This window comes from Hippocampus comes, unplaced genomic scaffold (assembly GCF_001891065.2).
Source record: "Hippocampus comes isolate QL1 unplaced genomic scaffold, H_comes_QL1_v1.1 scaffold261, whole genome shotgun sequence".
Classification (NCBI taxonomy): Eukaryota; Metazoa; Chordata; class Actinopteri; order Syngnathiformes; family Syngnathidae; genus Hippocampus; species Hippocampus comes.
This window is the reverse complement of record NW_017805824.1, coordinates 3,254,263-3,280,269: the sequence shown is the minus strand read 5'-3', so window position 1 is coordinate 3,280,269 and position 26,007 is coordinate 3,254,263. Positions and strand designations below refer to the sequence as shown.

General features: G+C 41.6%; 1 protein-coding gene across 3 annotated transcripts in view; it reads left to right on the top strand.

The window, feature by feature from the left end:
- The window catches only part of sox6 (SRY-box transcription factor 6), a 150,126-nt gene that overhangs the window by 83,716 nt on the left and 40,403 nt on the right, over positions 1-26,007 (top strand). For 2 of the 3 annotated variants that reach the window (XM_019886918.1, XM_019886920.1), the window contains 2 exons: positions 13,469-13,592; positions 17,686-17,765. In XM_019886918.1, coding sequence (XP_019742477.1) covers positions 13,469-13,592; positions 17,686-17,765 — 204 coding nt within the window. The remainder of the gene's footprint in view (positions 1-13,468; positions 13,593-17,685; positions 17,766-26,007) is intronic. The other variant, XM_019886919.1, reaches the window with a different exon arrangement.

The window sequence follows — 26,007 nt, the reverse complement described above, 5'->3', positions numbered from 1 at the left end:
CACACAGGAAGGCCCAAGCTCAGATTGAACTGAGAGACAGACTTGCTAACCAAATATTTTTACAGGCTGAAATGTTTGTACATTGCATCCCACTGAGCAGAGTCAAAACACACTAAACAATCACGGACACACTCTCAGTTGAAGTACCATATACACTACCGAGTATTGGTACTAGTGCTGTCATGAAGGGCCCTCCACTTGAGAGCGCACGCCCTCATTTCATCGCACTTTTAGTGGCCTCTACTTGGTGGTCTAGTGATGTGGTTAAAGGTAAATGACACCTGAAAATTCTACTTGATGCTGGTTGAAGAGCAAGGATTTCATCCCAAATATCCATTTGCAAGCACTTCAACAGAGAGAGCAGTTTTGAGCCACAGCTGTCCAGACTGTCCATCTCTGAAACTACTCATTTACTTCATGATAGCAAAACACTACGTTCTCATTCATTCATTATATCTTCTTTGGATTAAATAAGAGTGGGTTATTTTAAGACAGTTCGTCTACACAGCCTCCATTGTGGTAATGGAGCAGCAAAAAGAAGAGACAACAGAAGCATGCTGTTCCGCTTTCATTAAAAATGCACAGGAAAAAAAAAAGATATATTTTAATTACGGCCCAACTGATTAATTGGCCAATATTAGCTCTTTTAGACATACGTATTACAACATAAGAAAAAGGTTATGACATTCAAACACACCCAACCACCAAAAAATATAAAATAAAAATAATTAAAAAGGCATAGTTTTTCTCTCTGTTGTAAAGTCAAACAAATATGAACGGACAAAGGACAGTGGACCAGCAAACTTTTTTTCCAATGTTTCAAATAATGCCTTCTACACTTTTTTTATTTGGTTTGATATGGAATATATTTTGAATTTCCAAACATATTTCTTCATTCTTTCAACGCATTTATCATGGACATTAATTATTTGCTCACCACAGTCTAATTTGGTCCCGATCCCCCAAAATGGGGGTCCACTGAATTTTAAAACAGTCAAATGTTCTGCTTATAATTTATGTCTTTATTGTGAGCAATGATGCCGCCCTCCCCTCAAAAAACAAAAAAAAACAACAACATAAAACAGATTTGCGGGTTTTATTCTGCCAAATATTGGAATCAGCCTATAAATAAAAAAAATATTAAAAATCCATACCGGTCGGGCCCTAATGTTAATCCATGACATCTTTGATTTAATTAATCATGTACACACACTTCCAGCCTTTATGGCACAGACCTTTTGCCAAGTGATGAGTGGTGTTGAGTGATAAAGTTCTTCTGCCGCCTGCTTGGAGAGCATTAAACTTTATTGAAGACGACACTGGCCATCAAAGTCCTTCTGTTTTGGCTTAAGGGAGGAAACTTAAAAATAAGCTCTCATGCTGCAGGCAACATATTGATGAGGGAAGCCATCACATCAGTGGGAATCGTAAACTGTCCGGACAGTCCAACCACGGGCGCTTGCAACCTGAGACTGTTGTTGACAAGCTACATTTGCTCTTTCAAGGTTTTCAGCCCCCCCTCACATGTGGATCGAAGGGAGTCTGACAGAAGTGAGTCGCTTTTAGGTTTAGTTAAACAGGTCGAGAACAAGGCTCTGTGCAGTTTAATCAAGTGGCTGCTCTCTTCATCCTTACTTACTGTTCTCACAAGAGTGAGGGGGGGATTTAGTCTTTGTCCTTCGGGATTACAATGTCACTTGTTTTAAAGATAACAGATGTTTCGATTGCGATGTTAAGGGCTGATTGAAAATGTCAGCTCACAGCTTTGTGTGGGTTTTTTTCCCCCCCTTCGGTCAGTCGATCCTTGTTTTTGGCATTAACTCAATCCTACATTGAGATTAGCTCTGAGGTGATTTAGTCTAAAGTTGTACACAGGATTTTATGCCACGCATGTGACAAATAAACATACATATTAGCAGAAGAGGGATTTGCCGCCAAGTTAACTGTGTCGTTCTGCAAATGTAACAATCATGACCAAACTGTATTTACCCTATTTAGTTTCGTCTCGCATCGCTATTTAACTGTGTTTCCATCAGCCAGGCTTTTTATTTCACAATAACCCACTGTTGCATACGCACAACAACATTCACAGAGATGACAACACAGGACACCACACACTGATACAAACATCAAGAGAATAAATAGTAGCTCAAAGGTCAAGCTGAACTTTATCTTCACAAACAGGCGGGAGAAAGCACATGAAACAGTGGAACTCTTTTCATCACAACAACCAAAAAAAATAAAATAAAAATACAACGGCTCGGTTTCAAGTGAAAATAATAACATGACACCATAGGTTTGAAATGACGTGAGGCATTCTTGTGCCAACTGTGAGAAGTTCCACAACTGGACAGATAACGACTTCCGAAGAAAAGCAAAGTCAGCTCATGTTACAATATGTTCGGTTACTGCCCCCCACCTAAAATGCTATATCCCAACTTTCAGCATCACATTTTGAGCTTTGTTTCCCTCAAAGACACACACTGTATATTTTCCATGCTCACAAAAAAAAAGCAGCAACTAGTGAAGCAAACAAAAGGATTTTGCATTGATGTCCAGAGCACACAAACCTTTTTAAAGATGTTCTCATAAGGGATTGTCATGGAGGAAGTAAACAGCAGGGGACATTTATTTCCATGTTCGGAAAAAAGGTTAGGTAGTGGAGATGACAAAACATACACACACGCACGCTGGCACACGCATACTCACGCACGGAGAATTCATTATTTACATTCACTTTGTTTTTATTTTAGGTTTTCATAAAGTACTTTTTGGAGTGCTATTTTAGATTAAACTTTACACACATTACATGTATTCTTTTATCATTATTTTTTTTTTTTTTTTTGAGAAAGGCCGGAACAGATGAATAACATTTCCATTCATTTAATGAGGATAGACAATTTCAAATACACATGTTCAAGAGACACTGCAGTGTTACTCTATAATAACAAAGGGCCTTGGCTAAAAATGACCCAAAACGGTTTATTTCCACTCATGAAATGTATACAGGAGAATTATTAATCCTCGTAAATTCAAATAGAGTATGCTTATTATCCAGTGCTCGGGGGTAATTCCATGCACAGATTCTCTCTGGGTGCCAATTTAAAAAAACAAAGGCTTCAGAAACTAAATGATGGTAAATATTTTAAATCAGTCAGATTAGTTTAAATAATAACAGGACTACTGTACATGGCAATTGCGTAATAATGTAGGGTGTGTGTGTGTGTGTGTGTGTGTGTGTGTGTGTGTGTGTGTGTGTGTGTGTGTGTGTGTGTGTGTGTGTGTGTGTGCGCACGTGTTCTCATATGCTTTTTTTGTCTCGGCAGCACAATGATTGTCTCAGTGTGAAACTAGGGTGGGGGTTAAAAAATGGAAATTGTAAATAAATAAATGAATGAATAAATAAATAAAAGTGCAAGTCCCCCAATTAGTGAAGCTAGATTTGAACTGTAAGCATCATAATAAGAGAATAGCAGAACAGGGAAATGATAACGCGCTTGTGCTGATGATGTGTGTTCTCCTACGAGTAGGATTATGTGTGGAGAGGGATTCGGGGGGAGGGGGCATTAACAGCCCAGTCAGACACACTTGGCCTGCACCCATGGAGGCTCAATCCAGCTTGTTCAGCCCCCATTTAAGGAGACTGTTAGCTGATGAAGATGTGTACATGCAAGAGTGAAGATAAAAGAAAACCATGACCTGACTCATTAGCCCCTGTGATTTAATATATTGACACTTGGATACAAACAATTCCCTTTAGTGGACTCTACTGGCAGGGGGGTGCTCCATTTAATTAGTTATGAAATGTGACTTCTTGTCTGGGAAGCAGAAGAATTGCTGATGTTATACAGTCATGTGCAAATTGAACAATAAAGCCATCCTTGCAATGTTAAAACTTAATCATGTGCCCAAAAACAAATAAATAGATGAACTAAAAGGTGGAGTGGATACAATCCCAGCAGTGATTGCCAAGTGAGCGATGGCAAATATGCGGCATATTTAACACAAATTCCTGTTGCGCAAACTTAAACAGATGGTGCTGCTTGAACGCTCTGCGTCTTCTGGGAAACAAAAAGAGGCTATGCTTCACAATTGCCAGCAGCAGATTTAAAAGTCAATAAATATGCATGATAAGGTGTGGCAATGAACACAAGCTATTGAACTCTCAACATAAGTCTCAGTGACTTAGCCCGTGACGGTAATCAAACAAGCGCTCGTTATTGTTGGGAATTCGACAATAAAAGCTCTGCTTTGTTATGCGTTCAGAAACCTCAGCCCTTTTAGCAGTGATCAATTAGAGACTGCATCCAAAAAGTGCCACATGAATGTGGGTAATGTGCGAGATCACACTTGAGAGTCTACTTAAAGCACTGTTAGTCACCCGGGGAGGAGGTTCAAAAGCCCATTCTGTATTCTCGTTTGCCAAAGCGACATGTCTCCTCTATCTTTTTCAGGTATCAGTCTTGAATACCAAAATAAAATCCTTGTTTCGTCAAAATTAATGCGTCTTCTAAATGACAAACTTGAATGATTAAACAAACCACCAAATATATCAAATGAGGCTACAAAATTGTGAAAAATCAACTTCTCGTCTCCATTCTCAAATGCTGCGTTGTATTAAGGTGTGAAAGCGCATCCCGCCGCTTTGTCTTGGAACTGTCTCATACCTACACATCCCGACAGTGGTGGTCATGTTATTCCGTCAGTCATTATTCTGTCAGTATTTCAGGCTGGCCCAGTCCATCCATCCGTCGGGGCCGCCGATGGATGGAAAAAAAATCAGAAGAACTGAAATGGTGAAGAACGGTTTCATGCTCTATCTCCATAATTCAGTACTACATCCACGTTTTCATCAGTTATCTTCAAACACGTATTTACAGACAAAATCTTTACTTTTCAGAGTGTTGTGTGTTCCCATGTTCCCTCTAAGTATTACAATGAGGCACCTGTTTTCTTAGACCTTGACTACATTGAGGCAGGAGTGGAGTGGCTTCCGTTGAGGGAGAACACATCTCGCAGTGTGATGCTGATCTGGCTTCTCCTGCCGATATGCATAAGCAGTGTTTTTTCTACTAATGTTGTGCAAACTGTTTTGTCTTTGCCTTGGCTTTACATGCCCATCGTCTTTAGAGGTGGCCACGCTCACACGGAGAAAGCATTGCATTAATAGGATCCACTATGTGCTGGGGTGGGGGGGGGGGGTGCCGACAGCTTGAAGGGGGCGTGTGTTTTCTTAGGGCTGGGGGTGGCACAGCAAAGCATTCAGCCCATCGCCAATGTAAGAAAGGAGCTTCTTGTTTTTAGGGGTGGAGGCGAATCCAAGTATTCCCCAACAGAGCACAGTGAATGGGCTATGTTGCCTTGCAAAGTCTTCCATAGGAAAAGAATGGTATGGCTTAAGTTTGTTGGTCTTTGTCAATAAATCAGTTCTAAATGAATAAATGATTTTTTTTTTTTTCTGACACTACAGTTTACTTTCAGACCTTATCCTCAATCACAAGGATCGATGTGAACCCTCACCGTTCGTGTGGGATTGGGACAAAGCCTTGTCATGAATAGCGAAAATATGTGAATAATGGAGATGATCATAAAGCATCAACACCATACTTCGGGAATGTATACAGTCCTGAATCCAGTTTACATAAACAACTGTGTTTAATTTGTTAAATTATTCAACACAAACAAACCGCCTTCACCCGTGGCTTCACAATAATATTAGCCAACATAGTAGCCTTACTAACATGCTTGCACAAGTTGTTCTGACAGTGCACATGGGCAAACACACGCGTGCACTACCACTTTATGAATAGAGTACAGGTCATGAAAATTTTTATTCACACACAAAAATGAATATGCAAATTCATAACAGTGAATATGTGAGGGTTCACTGTACACGCTTGTACACGTTGTTTCCACCAGGCAGTATGGTTCGGAATGGTTCAGTAAAGCCCGATTTTCACCTTGCTATTGGAAAGGGTCTCGGAAATCTGAAGTTCTGGCCACAGCGTTTGTTGAGTTAGCAATTGTCCTCACGTTGACACAATTTAGCTAGCAAGTGAATAATCCATGACAAATGTGTTCAAGACCTTCCTGCAGCCCAGCAATGATGGTCCGCGCCATTTCACTTATTCCCATTTCCACACGGTGCGGATGATGTATGTGTGGTATAATGATGCAAGCCTCAGACCCACTCGTGGGTTTGTTTGTCTGCTCGCTCTTTCTCGTCATTAGAAATGCCGTTTGAGGGGGTCCCTGTGGATTTACGTGTTCTGTGCAAATCTTTATTTCGTGGCGAGACCTTGAAGAGGTATTAATTCAGAAGATCGCATATCCTTTGCAAACACATCTACTGTTAATATTGAGAGGCAGTATTTAAAGGATGATTTGATGGAAATTTGTGTGTTAGTGAGGAAATGGGGATTGTGTTTGGATGATGAAATGTGTTCCCTTCACTAAATGAAAAAAATCAATTAAGACAAAATGCAATTTTTTAGGGGGGCGGGTGGAATATTTTTGGAGAGTGCAGATATGCCGGCAGTTATAATGAGAAGTGAGAATTGTGATGAAGTGTGGTGGTGTGATGAGGAGGAGCGGATGGATTTAGGGTGGGGTATGTAAGGTGGGTCAGTGGGTTGGTCGAGCCTGCTTTCAAGCTCCTGTTGACGTAATGCAGACTTATTGAAATGGCTGTTTTCCAAGAAGGCTTGTTTTACTGTGTAAGGAATTAGTGGAACAAGAAGTCATCTCTTGGTTGTTCCCTCTTGATGGCCTCACCGCATGACACTCCAATTCGCTGCTCCTTACCCTGAGCAGCACATACACATAATGAACACAGGAATTACAGATGTGCAATGTCATTCTAAAACCTGGTCAAAAACTGTTCGGTGAAAATATTAGAGGGCTTTTCGACCACAGTTACAGCGGTGCCTGAGGTGTGAGTGGCTCACTGTCAGAGATTTTCTCGGACAAAGTTAAAGAAATGACTCGGCACACAGAAAAATTGTCTTCAATATCGGCGGGAGGGGATCTCTGAGAGCGAACGACGGTAGTTGCTCCGATGATCACACTCTCGAGCTCCCTTCCCGCCAATTCCGACTTTTATTGTAACATACAAGGAAAACACTGCCCCCGACATTTGCATACCGCACCCCCGGTCCGGCCCCTCGGTGGTGATTGGTTACCTGTTTTTTAAACTTGAACCACCAGTACGTTGGCGCCTTTTCTGTCTGGTCTACATCGAATTAACATGTTGCAGACTTTGCGGACGACAAATGTCGCCTGGGCGCGACGGGTGTTCTCAACTCGTCTTTTGTTGTTCAACCGCTGTTCCCAAATTATTCATTCCCCTTTTGTGACCGAGTTTCGCCCCCTCCCCTGTGATTGCCCACCTGCATTGACGTGCTAATTGTGGACTTCAACAGCCCTCCGGCCAGGTGGGCATTTGGAGGTGCTGGATACGCACCCAAACGTTTAGATGTGCCCAAATTAAATGAAACTTTAAACATGATACAATTTTGCTCATAGATTTCTCTAACACTCAATTTATAGGTTTTCCCATATGTCCGTGTGACATTGTAAGAGTGCTTTAAGCAATGGATAATTGAACACAAACGGTGCATCGACACATCTAGACAGACAATATAACAATACCTGAAGGCATATGTTCTTTATCCTCTGTGACAAATATTACTGTAGCTTACTGAGTCACTTACAGTTGTTGAGTGAAACTATTCGTTTGTATGCATGACTGTATTATACCGACCAGTGGCCATTTCCTGCATGCCGGAAATAATTCATCATGATGCACACTTAAATTATGTAATTTCAATACAATGATGTTATGGTATATTTAAATGAATTACACAATTATAGAATGGTAGTTTCCTTAAAATAAATAAATAAATAAAAACTTGACATTTTCAACTCGTTTTACTCTTTGTATAGCGTCCACCAGAGGACTATATACACCCTGTGGTGATCGTGCAACTGTCCACGATCTGCTGTTGCTGGGGTGAAAGCCAGACAGCTACCCCCGCGATTGCGTTCCATTTAAGTGGATCACAAAGGTGATTTCTTCTCACTCACAGTTTTCCGTGTGCAGCTGACTGGCAAGCAGTGGGGGAAGGAGTGTGATCTCTCAGTTCTATTAGCAGCAGCTGGGTAAAATTACCGAAAATCCTTCCTGTAGAATATGTAAAAATCAAAGTGCGAGCTGGCAATATGACAACTAATAAATTGCGGATGTATGTATTAACATAAGATGTCAGAGAAACTCCTCTGAAGGATTTCTTGAAAAAAATACACACACACATATATATATATTATATATATATATATATATATTTCAACTGCAAGCCTCCAATAACTCACCTTCTTGTCTTTATTTTTAAGACAGCATTTTTACGAAATACTTGTAACGTGGTACTTTCTAAATGTCGTCTTGAGACAGATTAAGTCTGAGCATCTGTGTGAGAGGTGTGCTTCACTGGGTGTCAAGTAGCAGTGAATCAGGATATTAGACGCAGAAAGTCCTTTCAAGCCAATAACCATGAAACATGGTGGTTAAAGAGGCAAGAGTTTTTCTTTCCGCTTCTTTCTCTTGTCAACGCTCAATGGTTGTAACGGTAAAAGCAACAGCTTCTCCGTATTCTCATCACTTGGCAATGCGTATAGAATCGAACCCGAACATGCATCAGTGAATGTATGTTCAAGGGTGAAGGTATGGGGAGTCCTAGGCCCTAGTTGTTTTGAAAAGCTTTCCTCATCAGAACATGACTGCTGACAGGAGGCCCAGGCCAGTTTTCTAATGGCCAGTACATCTCCATTTGTATTATGTGTTTGGGAGAGCTTCACATTGACTGCCACTCGAGTGAGGTGAAAAGAAAATGTAGTTAGAGATGCTCTTTCAGCCCTTTATTGAATGGGACAAACAGTCAAACATAAAATGAAAACACTCGCAAGGAGCATGTTGACAATGCTCATACTGAGCTGGAGTCAGAGCTCCTGGCATCACTCATGAGGCCATGCCCCCTTAATGGCACACGTCAACATACAAATACCGCCATGTGCTGTGTGTGTGACTTTCAATTTAATTAGCAGCTGGCATAACAACATGAAACAAAAAAACTGTGAAAAACTGTGAATGGAGCGATCAAAAAGATGATCCATCATCTTGCATTGCTAACAACCTGACTAACAACTGCAGAATGTTTCAATATGGTTTTCCTTGCCTTACAACTGCAAGGGGGCTCTATTTATCAAACACTCTCCTCTCAAAGCCAACCAGGTTGCGCACTGGTCCGATATAAACTTCATCGGGTCATCTGAATTGACGATCTATGTTGCAAGGAGGCTAAAGCCTCTGCTGGAGCGTGTCGTGGCAGAGAGCAGGGCCTGAGCCAAATCTGTCTGACTGATCACTACAGATGCTCCTCTTCAAGTATTCCGAGTCAGATCCTTAGTGCCGGGTCTTGAGGGACAAACAATAGCACCTGTTCCTCATAAGATTGCCCACTCATGGTTCTTTAATGAAGCTTGAGGGCAGATGGTGTGAAATTACATTATCCAGTTGTTAGCGGTGATGTGACAAAGAAGCGATGGCAGCACAATGACGTGTTGTCTCTACATATACGGAAAAGTGAGCGGTGCCATCCAAGTGATCTTTGAAACACTCATTTGGCACATGTATCGCTCTACATGAGGGCTGAACAATGAATTGAATTCAAAATGACAATTTTCAAATTTGGAGACCCCCCCAATCTTACTCACTCAGTAGGGGTTTTATTTTATATATTTCTAATATTTTCAATTTTTTATTTAGTGTCAATGTAGGTTCAGTGCTTAATTGAGTGCAGCCGTTTCATGAAACAAGAAAAGTAGTAAAGCCACACGCAGATTTGCATTTTTTTGTTATCATCTGATTTATGACCCACTGATTTATGTTTATGTCACACTTGTTTGGTAACAGTTTCTGAAGTTGTCGTAGTGACGCCCAAAAGTAATTGCATTCGATAAACAGTCTTTCATATCAATTCTTCATGGCTCATTTGTATTTAGTGTAAGCCCAAACTATCGGAACAAAACATTTATGTTTTGTAAATATGACATTGTTTATTGTTATACAGATTAATTTATTTCTAGCGTTTGTGAAAAAATACATGCTAAGCGGATCTTGAAAAAATAATTACAGATCAAAACTGAAATTGCAATGCTGAGGGGGAAAAAATGCAGTTGGATCCTTTTTCCAAATCATTTAGCCTTACTCTCCATAGACACATTCTAGACTTTTTGTTTGTCAAAATGCACTTCTTCTTTCTTGTTGCTTACTTTAAATGCACTCGGAATTATGCATCCCGCCAACTTGCGAGGACTTAATTGACAGCCCAACTAAGCTCCGCTATTTGTTCCCACCTTGAAGCGCCTCACAATTCGCCTTGCTCTGACATTAGCTGCTGCTTATTAAACTTTAATGCTCGTAGCTCATTACTGCAAATCACGTCCATTCAAGCTCAACACATTTATTTCTCAGCCATTGTATATTTATACTCGCAGTTTTGACTGGATAAATCCAGTATATTTTGTGCCATATTTTTAAATGGTAAAGGTAATAAAAGCTGATAAAAATTATATCCGTTAGAGTTAATGTCGCCTGGGGTGTGGGAGTCAGGGTGGGGGTGGGGTGGGGGTTGATGTCTGGTTATCCCGATTAAAGTTTTTTTGAAATTAAGTTGTATCGGTTAAATCAAAGCATTACAGACATTTAAAAATCGGAGTAAGTTTCATTTGTGCATGTGATTATATTTGGAATAGGATAAATCACAGGTGTGATAGTGTCTGAACTGTAAGTTTTTCACTATCATATTTTATTTCATTTGAAGCTTGGGTACAAATGGATAGAAATACAAGCATCTGAATTTAATCGGGAGTAAAATATCTGACAGTAAATTGAAACCAAAATTAATTTCTATAAGCATATGCAGTACCACATCGGCACACGCATCTGAATACACATTTTCAGGAGCAGAATCCATCTGGTTTTACTGTCCAAACAGTCCGACACAGAAAAGCTGTGTACCCTTGCCTGACTCATGTTCTGCTATGACATTAATTATTGTGTTTTTCCATATGTTCCATGCAAGTGAAGCCAAGATCCATTGCTCAAATTTTCAGCTTGGAAACACAGAACAGAAAATCCCTAAAAAGTTATTATTTGTCACAGTCTCCCTGACCATTTGTTTTTACTCGGTAGAAACACGGTTTTACAGAATTGCTTTTAGGTACAGTACATTTCTATACAGTAATTCACTCATGGACTGCCTAGACTTTCTGTTTTTCCGTTTTTTTTTTTGTTTTGTGTTGTTTTCGTTGTACCCCGACACCTCTGGTTTTATCAATGAGAGTTTTTTGGGGGGGGTGCTCTGAGTGTGACAGAAAGTAGGCGCATTACTCTGTTAGGTGTCCACAAGCTAAAAAAGCGGGGCTCTTACCAGGCTGATTTCATGCCTCAGTGCAGGCGTAGTAATTGCACCCAGTCCTCGTTTTGTTGCAGCTTGATTTTAAAGAGGGTTGAATGGTGAACCATTCTGTAAAGTGTTTATTTTAGGGGATGACCTTTATTAACCCATTTCCCAGGCAGGTTCCCCTGAGGTGCCCGGGCCCGCTGTTAGATAAACCCTCTCAGGCCCATGGTAGCTGGCCTGCTCGCCGTCAAAGATCCTCATGAAGCGGGGAGTGACAGTAAGATTGGACCTTGCTGCGTGTGTGCAACCCCCCACACACGCAGCACTTCGGAGACATAAGCTGCTCACCCACCCTTGACACAAGTGGAGAGTTTTTGTTGATATTCCCTTTAGGATAGGGAAGTCAGCAAATGACTGGCTGATGAAGGTTTAGTGTGAGACTGCAAAAAATACGCAAAAGTGACAGTCTCATGTTGGTGCAAAAAAAAAAAAGACTATACCTTGAGATATGAGTGAGTCAAATTCAGGTTTTTCGAGACATTCATTTGACTTATGAGCGCAGAGTCGGGATATTTGTGCTGTACGGTGGCACTTACCCAACTCACTTCGCAACAAGCGGCAGATTGACAGGCTGTTTATTGCCACTCTCAGTTGAAGAAGAGAATTACACCTTCTACCTAAAAGAATATGTGGCTTAAACTTTCAGTCTACTCTATTAATACAAATGCAAAATAACACTTATTTTGTGTTGCTATAACACTTTAAGATATGTATTTAAACACAAACACATAGTCCGTCATCGTCAGCCATCATGATTTGAGGCTGGCACAGTGCATCAGTCCGTCAGTGCGTCTCAATTATTTTTAACACGTTTCCTTCGTTGCTAAACTACATTTCATCACCACTATTTTAGCCACGTCAGTCAAGAACTCTTTACGGCACACATTATAATTCAATTAGAAATAGTTTGCAATGCTTTACACACGCCAAAATATGTATGAATGGATGGATATAAAGAAATAATACATGGAGTGTGGTACGATTTAAGGATAGTACATTATAAAGTGGAACGAATTGATTTGGCTCGATACGATGCACTAACATATGTAAAATCAAAACCGATTTTCCGATTCATATTGTTTGTTGTTACACCCCAAGAACAAACAGTTTGCATTCTGTATTCTCTACGAAGAATGACTTACTAACATTCGTGCTGGAGTGTTGAGCTGAAAGGAGTATCTCAATGAACAGTAAATCTCCCAGGCAGAGAAGCACAACGGCCATTCAAATGATGTTGTGTGACAAAAACGGTTTCATTTTCTTTCAAAGTTCTATTGAATTCTATTATCGCTCTGTTTTTTTTTTTTGAGTGTGAATTTTCCTGATTAATATTCAGTTTTCAGTTTGTTTGGGGGTTTTTTTGGGAGGGGAGGTGGTGAAGGCTGGAATAGCATCATGGCATTTCCATTCATTTCAGTTGGAAAAGCGATGCGTGTTTTAAGTTATGAGCTTGGTCACAGAACAAATTAATTTTATGTCTCAAAGCACCGCTGTACTGTTCAATGTCTGTCTTTTTTCTTTCCATCAACAGGGATGACTTCATGTGTGAGGTGTGTACAATCCTCCTACTGAAGAATCTCTGTTGTAACAGTCACGGAGTTAGCGCAGGCTTTGCACAACATTCGCAGTACTTCTCTGCAGAAGTCATAAAGACTCTCTCAGTCCTGCTGTGACTTCCGCTCGCTGGCGCTGGAACAATAAGTGCGGTCTTTGATGTCTTGAAGTGAAACAGTGGTCTGGAGATTGAGCGGGCGTAGATCTGCCAGGTTTTGCGTGAGGACACGAGGGTCCGCCATTGCCATAGAGCCCCCTGTCAACACGCGTTAGGGAGACCTGTGATCTGGATCCCCCCCACCCCCACCCCTTCCCCACACTGAGCGTAATCTGTGTTTCTGTGTACCATGCCTTCGCTTAGGCCTCTCTCTGATCTTCGCTCTCTATCTGTTCAGCAGGTCCAGGGTCACATGCCTCCGCTCATGATCCCCATTTTTCCACACGACCAACGCACTCTGGCAGCAGCCGCCGCCGCCCAGCAAGGTTTTCTCTTCCCTCCGGGAATGTCTTATAAGCCAGGTATGCTTTGCAACTTAAGTCATTCATCCCCTCCTGTGATCTCTCCACACATGTACAGTCTCACATCCTTTCTTCTGACATCTTAACACTACCTTTGAATATGTAACAAACAAATTTGCTTGCGATTTAGATACGTCGTCTACGTAGAATAACAGAATTGTCACTGAGACAGAGTCAGCCAGTTGTGCCTGATGGGTTTTCCAATGAGAGCAAAATAATAACCACATTACTGTTGTGTGACATTTATAAACCAATATGATGTAAGAGAAAGGTTTGAGAAATATAATGATTGAAAAGGTTAATTTCCTTCAGAACTCAAAAGGGGAAATCAACCACTAAAATCTCATAACTTGGAAATCAAATATGCATGTTCCTCATTATAAATGCCTTTTTTTTTTTTTTTTTTTTTGCTTACACCCGCAATGCTTTTAATTACAAATGAGACTGAATGTTACGTGAACAGTAAATATGTTGTTCCCATTACAAGTCGGAGTCCTCTTGATAAAAAACGTGATAGCCAGAACAAAGCTAGCCCTTGCGAATTGTAAAAGTGAAGCCGAACATGAAAGATGACCGAAATCAGCAAAGGGAAACCCAAGGAAGTCAGCAGGTTTGCAGCAGCAGCAGCAGCAGCACATTAAAAAGGTGTGGAAGTGCAGTTAATGAATTAACTATAAAACCACAGGATGAAATGTCAGCTATTTTGGAACTATGGAGCCATGACAGCCTAAACAAAGTGCCTGAGGGGGCGAGTCTTTTACCACTGCGCTTTTTGCAATAGGTTTGACTTCGAAAATGTTTTAGTTCAAATAACAGAAGCTATTAGGGAATCATGGTCAGAGGTCGCCGTGTATATGCTTGCTGCATAATGCATGAGTCGATGAAGAAATAGCTGGGGGAGTCTGCAAATGACTGCTTTAGGAGAGCTATTTCAAAACATCTCTGATTTCTTCACGCTCTCGGTACAATACAATATACACAATGTAGCCAGGGAGGACAATGTTATCACCCCCACCTGCAGTGCACGCAGGATGCCGCCACGTTCTTTTTCTTCGACGGAAGTGGCCTAGCATTTACGTCCAAGACTAAAGCACACTAATCTGATGTTATCATTACGGGACGGCTCCCGGGGACCACTGATTATGACCCCAACCCTGTTGTGCTCACATGGCAACAAAGTCACTCAGGCACCATGGTGGGAAGTCATCACCCCCATCCGCCGGCTGTGCTCAATGGCCTGCTATTGTACGGTAGACAAGCTCAGCCTTTCAAGCAGCAGCTCATCTTTGAAACAAATACTGTCGGACTTTCCACCCCATCTACACTGCTTACCAAGATATCAAAGCATTCAGGCCTTACATACAGCGCTCATGTTACTGGATGATGGCACCACAGTTTCCTTTCCCCCCCCACAATATATGGGTGAAGAAATAAAACAAAAGGAACATTGAAACAACACTGAAAAGAGGTCACAGCGTTAGTTTACGTATAAAGATTAAAAAGTGAGTTAAGTTGGTTCCCTCTTCCTATTCACGGTAGACATTTGAGATATCTACGTCCCTTTTCGAATATCCTATATACGTTTTAATTAGGGGAAAGCATGTTGTCGATATCTATAACTGGAATCACGAAATGCTGTTGTTGAGAGCTGAGATTTGAGTTACAGACAGCAACAATTCAGTTACAGAAATCCTAAATTCACTAGTGGAACTAATATCAAGTGATTTGTAGATACATGTAAGAATAAATCCCATACACATGAATTGCAAAAGTGATGTCATTTGTCCTTGGCAAAAATTGCAGATAGATTTAATTCCGTTATTTTGAATAGAATAGTCACAATTAGATGAAAGGCACCGCAAATGAAAATGTCACCTCTTGAAAAATGTAATTACGATTTGTGAGAAAGACTTGTTGATTTCAGCAATGCTTATTCTAAATAGGCAAACTTAGCTTTTAAATGTTGAATCCGATTGCCATCAGACCACAGCCAAGATTCAAACACCCAACATCAGGCACGTGCTCACCAATAGGCCGCCATGCCACTCAGTGACATTTCCATTCCTAAGAATTATACATTGCAGTGACCAGGTCAACAGGGGGCAAATCATGGTTAAAACTGGTTTATAACATAATACTGCTTTCATCAATGACACTGACCTGGCACGATGCCCATTTTGCTGAAGCCAAGTGCCTATATGCTGAATACAGCCAAGACTCACATCACCCCTCCCCCCAACCCTCATTTAGGACACGACTCTTGCTCGGTTTCACATGACATCGAAAGACACCCAGCCATTTATTATTCCCCAAATATCTACGTCACAGGCAGCACAGAGAGAAAAGAGGGAAAGCGATATCCAAATGAAGGTGTAGAAATAACCACGGCGCAAGCCCGCACATCCAAGCCGGCACTATTTGCAACCACTACTGCCGTGTGATTTTATTTGCTTCTAAATGGGGATTGAATTTCCGTGTCCCGTATCACATTGTGCTGTGCTGTACGAGATTGCAAAGTGAGGCAAGCGGGCGAGGGCAAAGTGAAAGAGAAGGTACATACATTTACCTTGTCTGTGGCCTAATGGCTCCATATGTTTGTGAGGGGAAGTGACAAGAAGAAGTGGGGTCTGAGCGAAGGCCAACTCCCCCGATTCCCCCTCCCCGCTCGCACAGATGCATGCTTCACAAATGTGCTGCTCCATCTCGTAAGGTTGTTCTGGCCAAGTCAACGTACTGGCTTGTGTGGCGGCCCTTTCGACATCTAATAGCTAGGATATGTGTTGCAACTATCTCCAATTCAGTTTGGCTTAGTCATAAACACCATTTCCAATAGTGCGTTCTTCCCAGCCAAAATCGTCATTGAAAGAGCGATATGATGTCACTTTGACCTGTTCAAGATGTCTTTAATTCACCTCAATTCAAGAGCTATACATGTCCTGCTGACAGAAACCATAAATGAAGTTTCAATGAGGCAAAATTACTTTGATATCTGGAGATGGAATTTGGACAAGTCAAAAAGACGTAGAAACTGGAGTTACAGACAGCTACAATTCGGTTGCAGATAACCAGAATTATGGATCAGTAACTGAATTGTAGATGGATGTAAATGAGAAACCCCATACACGTTAACAGCAAACGTGATTTGCGTCAACTCAAATGACGTTGTAGATATTTCCAATTCAATTTTGACTAAAAGTGCTGGTTTAAAAATAACCCAGTATGGGTTAAATTAACCCAAAATAGGTTAAAACCAGCAATTTTAAGGGTGTAAGCTCAATTCTGATTAAAGATAACCCTGTCATTTTGACTAGCCACAGTTAACAAATATCTTGAATGGAAATATCAGATAGTCAAATTGTAATTAGAACTAGTCAAAAAGGCTTGTTGAAATCTGCAGTATAAAATTCTGGGCCATCAAATTTAACCTCTCAATGTTTAGTCCATAAACTGCAGTTAATATCAGTCATGCAGCAGCAGCCTGCTCAAGACTGACATTGACCAACGGGCTGCTGGCAATTGTAAGCATTGCAGATGTCAAATGACCACTTTCTGGTCAGAGTGATGTGTGGAGTAAAAATGTGCAGCATTGTTTTAATCATATTTTGCCAGCACTCTTGTTCTAACCGGTTCACACAAATGCACACATGTACACACACACACGTATACACAAACACACACACACGCACACGTTTTCACTCTGCTCCCTGTCAGAAACGATATTGTGCTGAACAATAGCATACCAAGCTGTACGGACCGCCTGAGAGGGTACACTGGGCCTATTGCATAACTGCTAATTGAAAATCTAAGAGCTCCTTAATTGTTCTTCTGAATCTTGCAAGCACACACAAGCCTCGAACAGTTCCTCAGAAGAGCACGAATGTTGTGTGACGTTCCTAAATAATCCTGCTCCAGTCAAGCCAGTTGAACCTTTTGTAAATGCAGATGTTTGGGCTTGAAGCTGAGGGATTGCTCCAGTGTGCCACACTGTCGTGTCAATTCACTGCAGGACCCGGGATCCGTGTTGGCACTTGCCTGCACGCTGTGGGCCGGCTCATTGTCTCAACCTGTACACATTGTTGTCTCTCCCTGACAGGTGATAACTACCCCGTGCAGTTCATTCCCTCCACAATGGCAGCTGCGGCGGCATCAGGACTCAGCCCCCTCCAGCTGCAGGTATGTACACTTCTATGACAAAGAATGCTCGAGACTCCCGCCAAGCCTTGGGCAGAAAGGATGGCTAAGCAGCTGTACGCTAAGTAATGAGCTGCGCACTAAATAATCCCGGAGCCCGCCCCAGCACACACATGCTCATCATATTACATATGTAATTCATTGCGTTTTATAGAGGCTTTATCCTCTTTGGCCTTCCCACACAGAAGAGGTATGAAGATAATAGTTATCAGAGGGAATGAGAATCACTTTGGTTGCTTTAATGGCCCACCAGTAAATGTATCAGAGGGCAAGTGACAGTGTGAGCAAAGAATCCTTCTTATTGCTTTTTATCTTGTAAACCCACTGACATAGTTATTTTATCAGCTTGTCTTATCTGTGTGGGGGAAACAAAAGAAGATATGAACAAAAATGCGAGGTGTCATATCATGTTGTGTGTGCAAAAAAAAAAAAATGTTGGGAAAGGCTCCACACCCTATAGACTGCTCCAGGATGTTTCTCACACAGTATTGAAAAGAGAGGGGGGAAAAAAAACTGAACCCAGGTCAGGGCCTAACCTGAGGCCATAATGTTTAATATAGATGATTATCTCGGTTCTTTCCTTCAAATTCAATGCTAAACACAACCATCAACAGAACTGCTCACCGCATGAGCTTTGTGCCCAAGTGATTGGGATTCCTGTGACGATGTACTTTGACATTTTCAAACAGAAGAGACCGCATAATCATAAAAGGGCACCTTGAGGTACGACCTGACTTATGGGTTTTCAAGATCTGAGCAGCCGAGTGAGCGAGCAAAAAAAGTCTTTGAGCTTTATTGTTACCCTCAATTGAAAGTTACTATCAAGCTAAACATACAAAAAAGAGAATACATCTTGTGTTTTTATAACAACCGCATACCTTTGTCTTGTGTCCAATAGCTTAATGCTAATGGGAAATGCAACAGGCGCAATAGAATGTGACAGTTCAGCAACAAATGTAGACAGACAATACAAAACTCAGTCATATATTCTTTATCATCTGCAAAGAATGACTAATATGAAGATTTGTGACGACTCCTCTTTCTCTGTGAATATCCGTATATCTGTATTAAACTGCCCTCAGTAGGCAAAGGCACATACACCACAATGAGCAGAACAACGTGCATTGTACTGAAGGAAAACGTGTGACAAAAAAACTGGTAATTCTTTTTAATTGTGTTTACAAATGTCATTTATCGGTTTTCATAAAGTATAATATTTTGGAGTGTCATTTTTCTCATTAGAAAGACACGACAATTTTGGGGCGGGCTTCAATGGATTCAGGGAAAATTCCACCATTCACGCGTCAAAGATGATTTGAGAGTGTGTGTGGAGTTTGCATGTTCTCCCCGTGCCGGGTTTTCTCCGGGTACTCCGGTTTCCTCTCATATTCCAAAAACATGCATGGCAGACGAATGAACCACTCTAAATTGTCCCTTGGTGTGACTGTGAGTGTGGATGGTTGTTTGTCTCTGTGTGCCCTGCGATTGGCTCGCAATCGGTTCAGGGAGTACCCCGCCTATTGCCCGAAAACAGCTGGGATAGGCTCCAGGACGCCCGCGACCCCTGTGAGGATAAGCGGATCAGAAAATGGATGGATGGACATATATACCGGTAGATTGCAAACAATATCCAGTCTATTGCCGATACAGTACTAGTGTTGAGTCATTTGCGCATAGACACGGGCACATCCAGCTTCAACAGTAAAAAATTGTGTAAATCTGCTCTGCATAATGCGCAACAGTGTGAGAGAAGCATGTAAGGATTAAACAAGAGAGTTGAAGACAGTGGGGGGGAGGTCTCGTTCCACAGTGATATATGTGTCATTTGTCCTTCTGAGGCAACCACAGTCAGTGTTAACGAGCCTTGGCAAGTTCTAACAGTGCTTGCAGCTGGCTCTGAAAAGCCCTGTGTCATTATGTACCCAGGAGAAGCGCTATCAGAAATATCAAAGGTGTTCACTGGGCTTTGCTTATGTTTGAAGGGACCGACTGGATATGCGTCTTGGATGTATGGCAATGGTTCGGTTTTAAACATGCGTATCATGGACCCGTTGGAAAGGATGGGTGGTTCAAACAGACATGCTCTCGTCTATTTAAAGTGTCGTATGAGGTCAAACGAGACAGTCATATATTTGAAGGTTAGGGTGAAGAGGGGAGGCAGGTCTCAAGTCATTAATTGTGACTATGTATCTAACCTTGGGAATGGACTAAAGCAGTGCCTCCAAGACCATGACTTGGCTGACCTTTACCGAACATAGTAAACAAAAAAGACGCGCATTACCCATTAATTGAAGTCTGTCAGCCTGTCATGTATTCCACATGCTTTCTGCTATTTACCCTGCACTGAGACTCCCCTTAAAACAGCAAGGCAAATTAAACATGCCCTTTTCAAAGTGGCTGAGACCAACAAACCATGTGAGTGTCGCGGCTTTTTCGAAGATAACTACGATTAAAACTTGCACTTGCCTCTTGCCTTAACAGCCACAATCATTTCTTCAAAAAGAAAAGCACAGAAGTACGCTCTGTGTGGGAGAAAAAAAGAGTACAGTATTGTAATGAGTACAGAGGTGCCTTGAGATGCAAGTGACCTGACTCACAAGCCATCGTTCGGGCAATTTCTGTTTTGACTCAAGAGCTAAAGTTTCAGATATGAGTGCTGTTTGGTGACGGGCTTCTCGCTGTTTATTGCCTCTTCAAATCGAAGTTTATGGTCAAAATAAACACCAAACAAAAAGAATTACACATATTTTCAAATAACCCCATAACTTAGCCTTCAGGCCTGCTAACTTAAAACTAACATATAATCAGAGACAAGCTTACGGAAATGGGTGCTGATCCTCCTAACGATCAGATGTTTGAAGACATTTGGTGCAGCAACATATGTACATGAACAATATTCCAATAATGACCGGCACATATTCTTTATCCTCTGTGAAAAATGATTATCATTACGGCTTACTGTCACATACACGTCTTTATAAAGTACAATTTTATAGATGGTCGCGGCACAAATTAAAGTCACATCTTAAGGCACCACTGGATAGGAAAGTGGATAGGAAGGTGACTCAGTTTGGTTGTGTTTTGAAAGTCTCTGCTTACAGCAATACAGGTGTAATGTCTAATTGTGTGTGCTTTTTATTGGAAAAAAAATGCACTGGGCTGTAAATTATAAACATCCCAAAGTAAAAATCTTCCGCATTTACAATTTGTGGCTCAAAATTACACCACCCCTCATCAAACATTCATGTCATCCCAACAATTTACTCCGGTTAGATTATTCAATATATGAACCATTTAAAAAAAAAAAAAAAGACAACAACAACAGCAACAATCTTATTGGAAGAATTAATTCCCACAATGCTGCCGAGGAAATGTGATCCAGTTAGGGAGGCAGGGTGCTCTGTCACTCATAATGTTGCACATGCAAGTCCTTCCCATTCTCCTCTGTCATAACATTGTGGAATCCAGCCCTCGCGAAGAAGAAAACTCGACGAGGTAACAAAGCCTCGGAGCTGATGGATGTAAATGAATGTCGCCGGATGTGTTTGACTGCCGCGGACTGTAATTTGCTTGTCAATACAGGGAGGTAGCGTCACTGGGCTGGCCGGCAGTCTGCAAGTGGCTTGTCAGCACACACGGCTGTACCACAGGGCAATTTCACTCGATGTGTTCCTGACAGATTGGCTCGCGTCCTCAACTCACAGGAGAGAGGGCGGGTAAACTATCCCAGCGCGACGTGCCCCTCTTCATTAGTGCCCACACAGTGCGGCGATGAGGCCGGGATCAGCAGCAAACAATGGCTGCATCTCCGCCTGTCCTTGCCTGATTGCAAGTGACACCTTTCACCTAACAGAGGAAATTGTGCTTCCATTGCGCTACAATGTGTCCCGACATCCACTATATTCAGCTGAGTAAAGAAACAAGATGAAAATTTTCCTAATTCTACAAAAGACATATCTATTTGGGACATTAATTAAGATGTGTCTTACACAGGGCATGGGTATACAAAGGCTATAATAGCTCAATGCAGATCTCTTCTACTTTGAATGAACTATGAAATAATCTCCATGATTAGTAGGGAATAGGGACAATTGCATTTTTTTTTTTAGTTTGTTTGAGTATCTGCTCACATCGAGTAGCGATCCTAGACCTCAACAATGCATAAAGCGGAAAAAAAGAAAGTGCATTCAAATTGACACAATTGTCCGTTTTTCCATTTGAATAAAAGTATCCTAACATTGTTTTTTTAATTAGCTTTAAGTCTAGTGCAGCAGTGGTAATTAATCAAATTTGAATCAACATCACACTGTAGTAGAAGGCAATTTTCAAATCTCAAAGATTCCAATTTGGGAAAATAAGCTTCAATTTGGTCTGTTATAGTAGGCTTATTTTCACTCTGTATGCATATATTATTTATCGATATTGTGTCTAGATAGGTTGCCTTTTTAAGAAGTGAAGTCCCGTTTTCTTATCATTGTTTCATGAAACATGAAAAGTTGAATCTATAAAGCCACAGAATTGTTTGCATTATTGTAACCTGGTTTGTGACTGACTGAATTATGTTTTTGCTACGCCCGTTTGGTTGAATTTTGTGAAGTTGTCGTACTGAATGCGTAAAAGATTGCAAGTCAAAGTGTTAACAACTCTAATTCAAGTAGAAAAAAACCCACATGTTTTTTTAATATTAATTCATGGTTCATTAGCCTTCATTAGCCTTTATTGTAGCATAAGCCTAACCTGAGACATAATCATTTATGTAGAATGAATCTGATATTCATTTTAATGGAGAGTGATTTATTGATTATGTTTGTTTGAAAATACATGGGAAGGGAAACGCATTGCTTATTAAATCTCAATTCTAACATTGTAGAAAAAAATGTCACAATGACATCATTCAGCCCTAGCTCAAACCAATTAATATGTGATCATGATATCAAAAAATTGATATGTCACACAATAAAAACTTATCTATTTATCAGTCAGCTGCTTCCAGACACAAATTGCCTTACTGTGTCTCTGTTCCGCACAGCAATGTTGCTTTTGTGTTGCAAACAGGCTGCTGGTAAACTAGCATCGGCCTTACACATGAACTCCAAATGTAAGAGATGAAAAGCAGCCCACATGCTCGGCCACAAGCAGACCTGATCCCCGACAGACAGATACAGTACATCTGAAGGAGGTCTCATTGCTTTCGATGACTCGTGTGATAAGCAACAGTGTACCACGGTCTGGGGACAAACAGGAAGAAAGTGGGAGTGAAGAAAAAAAAAATGCACATTATCTTTTGTTTGGATGTAAATGCCTGTGTAGTGCAGATGTGAAGAAACGGATTCCATCATTACCAAGTGAGGCACTTTTGACTTTGAAAGAGAAATGGGGAGAGAAGAGGGCAGGGCACTGAGAAGCGACATACTGTAGCAAGCAGCTGTTTCCCTGTTTATGAGCAGAGGAGGCCAGTCTTTGAAGGTAACCCTGAGCAGTGCAGCAATGCTAGCCGCGTATGGAAGGCTGGCTAATAAGGTGGCTAGGTAAGCAGCTGGATGGAGGCTGTGGTGAACAGAGGGACAGATGGACAGATAGAGCGGATAATGCTGTGAACGGCACAGAATGGGAAGGGTGGCTCTGGGGCCGCGACCCCCAGAGAGCCCGGCATACGCCCCACTTCAAGAGAGGAGTCGCGGTTGCGTTCCTACTGGAAGAGAAACGGAATGGGAAAGACTGACAGTGGTGCTTTGCGATATGAGTGACCCAACTTACGGCTTTCTTGAGATACGAGCCGTAGTTCGGCTGATGCTGTGCTTTGACTTGCAAGCACAACCTTGCTGTTTATTGCCACTCCCAGTTGAGGTTTACTGTAAAACTAGACAGCATTTTTCATAAACTTTGTATCTTATTTTGAAGGCAGGTTTAAATGTTACCATCGCGACCAGAGAGTGTTGCGGCCAGATAGGAAGTTCGAAAATATATGATATTATTTTGTTGTATTTATCTGCCACACCTTCAAGGCCGGTCCCTGAAAATATTGTTTGACATTAAACCGTTCCGCGGGCCAAAAAAATGTTGGGCACCGCTGGTGTAGATGGAAGAAGAGCTAGAAAAGGCGAACGCGAGCAAGATAAGGGGGTTGGAGACGAGCAGGTTGGGCGCCAGCAGATGAGACAGATGTTGAGCCATACTGGAAAGCATCGGCACAGTGCACCAGGACGCTTCTTCCTCTCTTGACATCTGGGCCTAGCCTGGGTCAGCCTGCCTGCTTGCCCTGGGCAATGAGCCTGTACAAGCCTTGTGGCAAACTGGGCTGGCGCTGTTCTGCCTTTTAAATGGTGAGGTGCACTGAAGCACAGTTAATGCCCTCATATCCAGCCCAGTGCTCAACGTCCAGGCCAGGCAGAGGTGAATGAGACATTCACACACACACAAACACACACAAGGAGGTAGTGTATAATTACGAGCGCTGGATAATGCTCACGGCCTATCAAATGCCATGGAAGTTAATCGGTATGAGCAACTGTTATGGCTTCCAGGCAATGTGTTTGTGTTTTACTTTCACGGTGTAACGGAACGCAGTCGTACAAAGTCAATGTGAAATGTCGCATCATCGTTGGCAGCGGCAAGTCTGACAAATATCTGCCACTGTGTTTTCCAACACACGTTATTGCCATACTGAGCCACTGCCTTTCTTGAAGCAAACAACTGGCTCATCTGTTTTTCCACAGAAAGTTGTTCTTTCTCTTTTTCATGGCATATGTCTCCACGGGGAAATATAACTTTGTATGAATTGAGCTGTTCATCATTTTGATATTTGACTAAATAGATCAGATTTCACATTTTAATTACCCGCATCTATGGAGCATTACTTTTGTCCGACATCATCAGCAAAGAGTGTAATTTTAGTTTCATGTCGGAGGCAGCAAAGAAAAGTGCACATCCTATTTAACCTCTGCTGCAACCCGAGGGCTTGTTTTTAATTAGCAGAGGCTAACAGGCTGACCTTGTGCATGCCACACTCACTTTAAATCCAGACTCGCTCGGCATTGGTTCCGCTCGATGCGGAGAGGGAGTAGGACGATCGGAAGGAGGACCTTGGATTTAATTCTTGACTTTACTTGTGAGGAACTCTGGAAATTTCTAAAACAGCTGACAAGACTAAGCACTGAAGAAGACTGTAAACAAACCCTCACAATCGCCCCTCTTTTAATAGGTGAGCTGCATAGTCTTCAACTTTGCCCTCCATAAAATACAAAGCGTGTTATGAGACATTATGGCAATTTACCAAATGCTTATTATATATTTTCGAATGGAATAAAGTAAATACAACTGCAAGGTTCAGAGACACACTCCATTTTTCACCTTGTCCTCAGATAGCCCGAGTGAGCTGCTCATCTGATGCAGCATGACCCTCACAAACATGATTTTATTTATTTATTTATTTTTAGCTACAACTGACATGGCCATATGAAGAAAGAGCTATTAATTGCAAATAGGGCTAAGGGGTGGGGGTGTACATTCGGCAGATGTCTTTTGCTTCGGGAGAATAGCCTTGGCAAGGAGGCACCACTTCTCAGCCGCCAGTATCACGTTGGCCCTAACATTGGTAAAATCCGCTACGTTCTTACTGGCCCTCAATAATAACAGTCATTCATCAAACGCTAATACGAGCAAAACCTCCACAATGTAACATTGATGTCTTTTAGCAGTGAATGCTAGGCCAACACACCGTGCTCTATTTATTGTTCTCTAGTTCTTGGGTGGTGGACTGTTCCTGGTTAAGAGGGTAAGAACTGCTTATCACCCCGTGGCACTGACCTGCTAATCAGAACTGACGACGTTCATCCCTACAGCATCTAATTTATGACAACGTCTAATTACGCTCTTTTTCCGGGACAATAACGTGCTTCCCACTCAAGGTCAGGGGCAGGCCTGTGCACAGATCTGATCGCAAACATCTGTCCAACAGACTTCACTCTTGTGTCTTATTTACCCTCAAGAGACTGAACGGTCACCCCATCGTTGAGAGCAGCCATCTATTAATGGAACACCGTTACCACCGACCTTAACTAAGACGAGCCCACAGAGAAGAAACAGAGTAAAGTAAGCCATAACGCTGATTGTAAAGGGAGAGAGTGGGTCACTGCTATCATTTAGAGAACATATTCACTTTGTCATTTCCGACTGCCAAGTGTTTTTGTTGTCCCTACTTCTTCTGGAAGAATTGACCATTTAT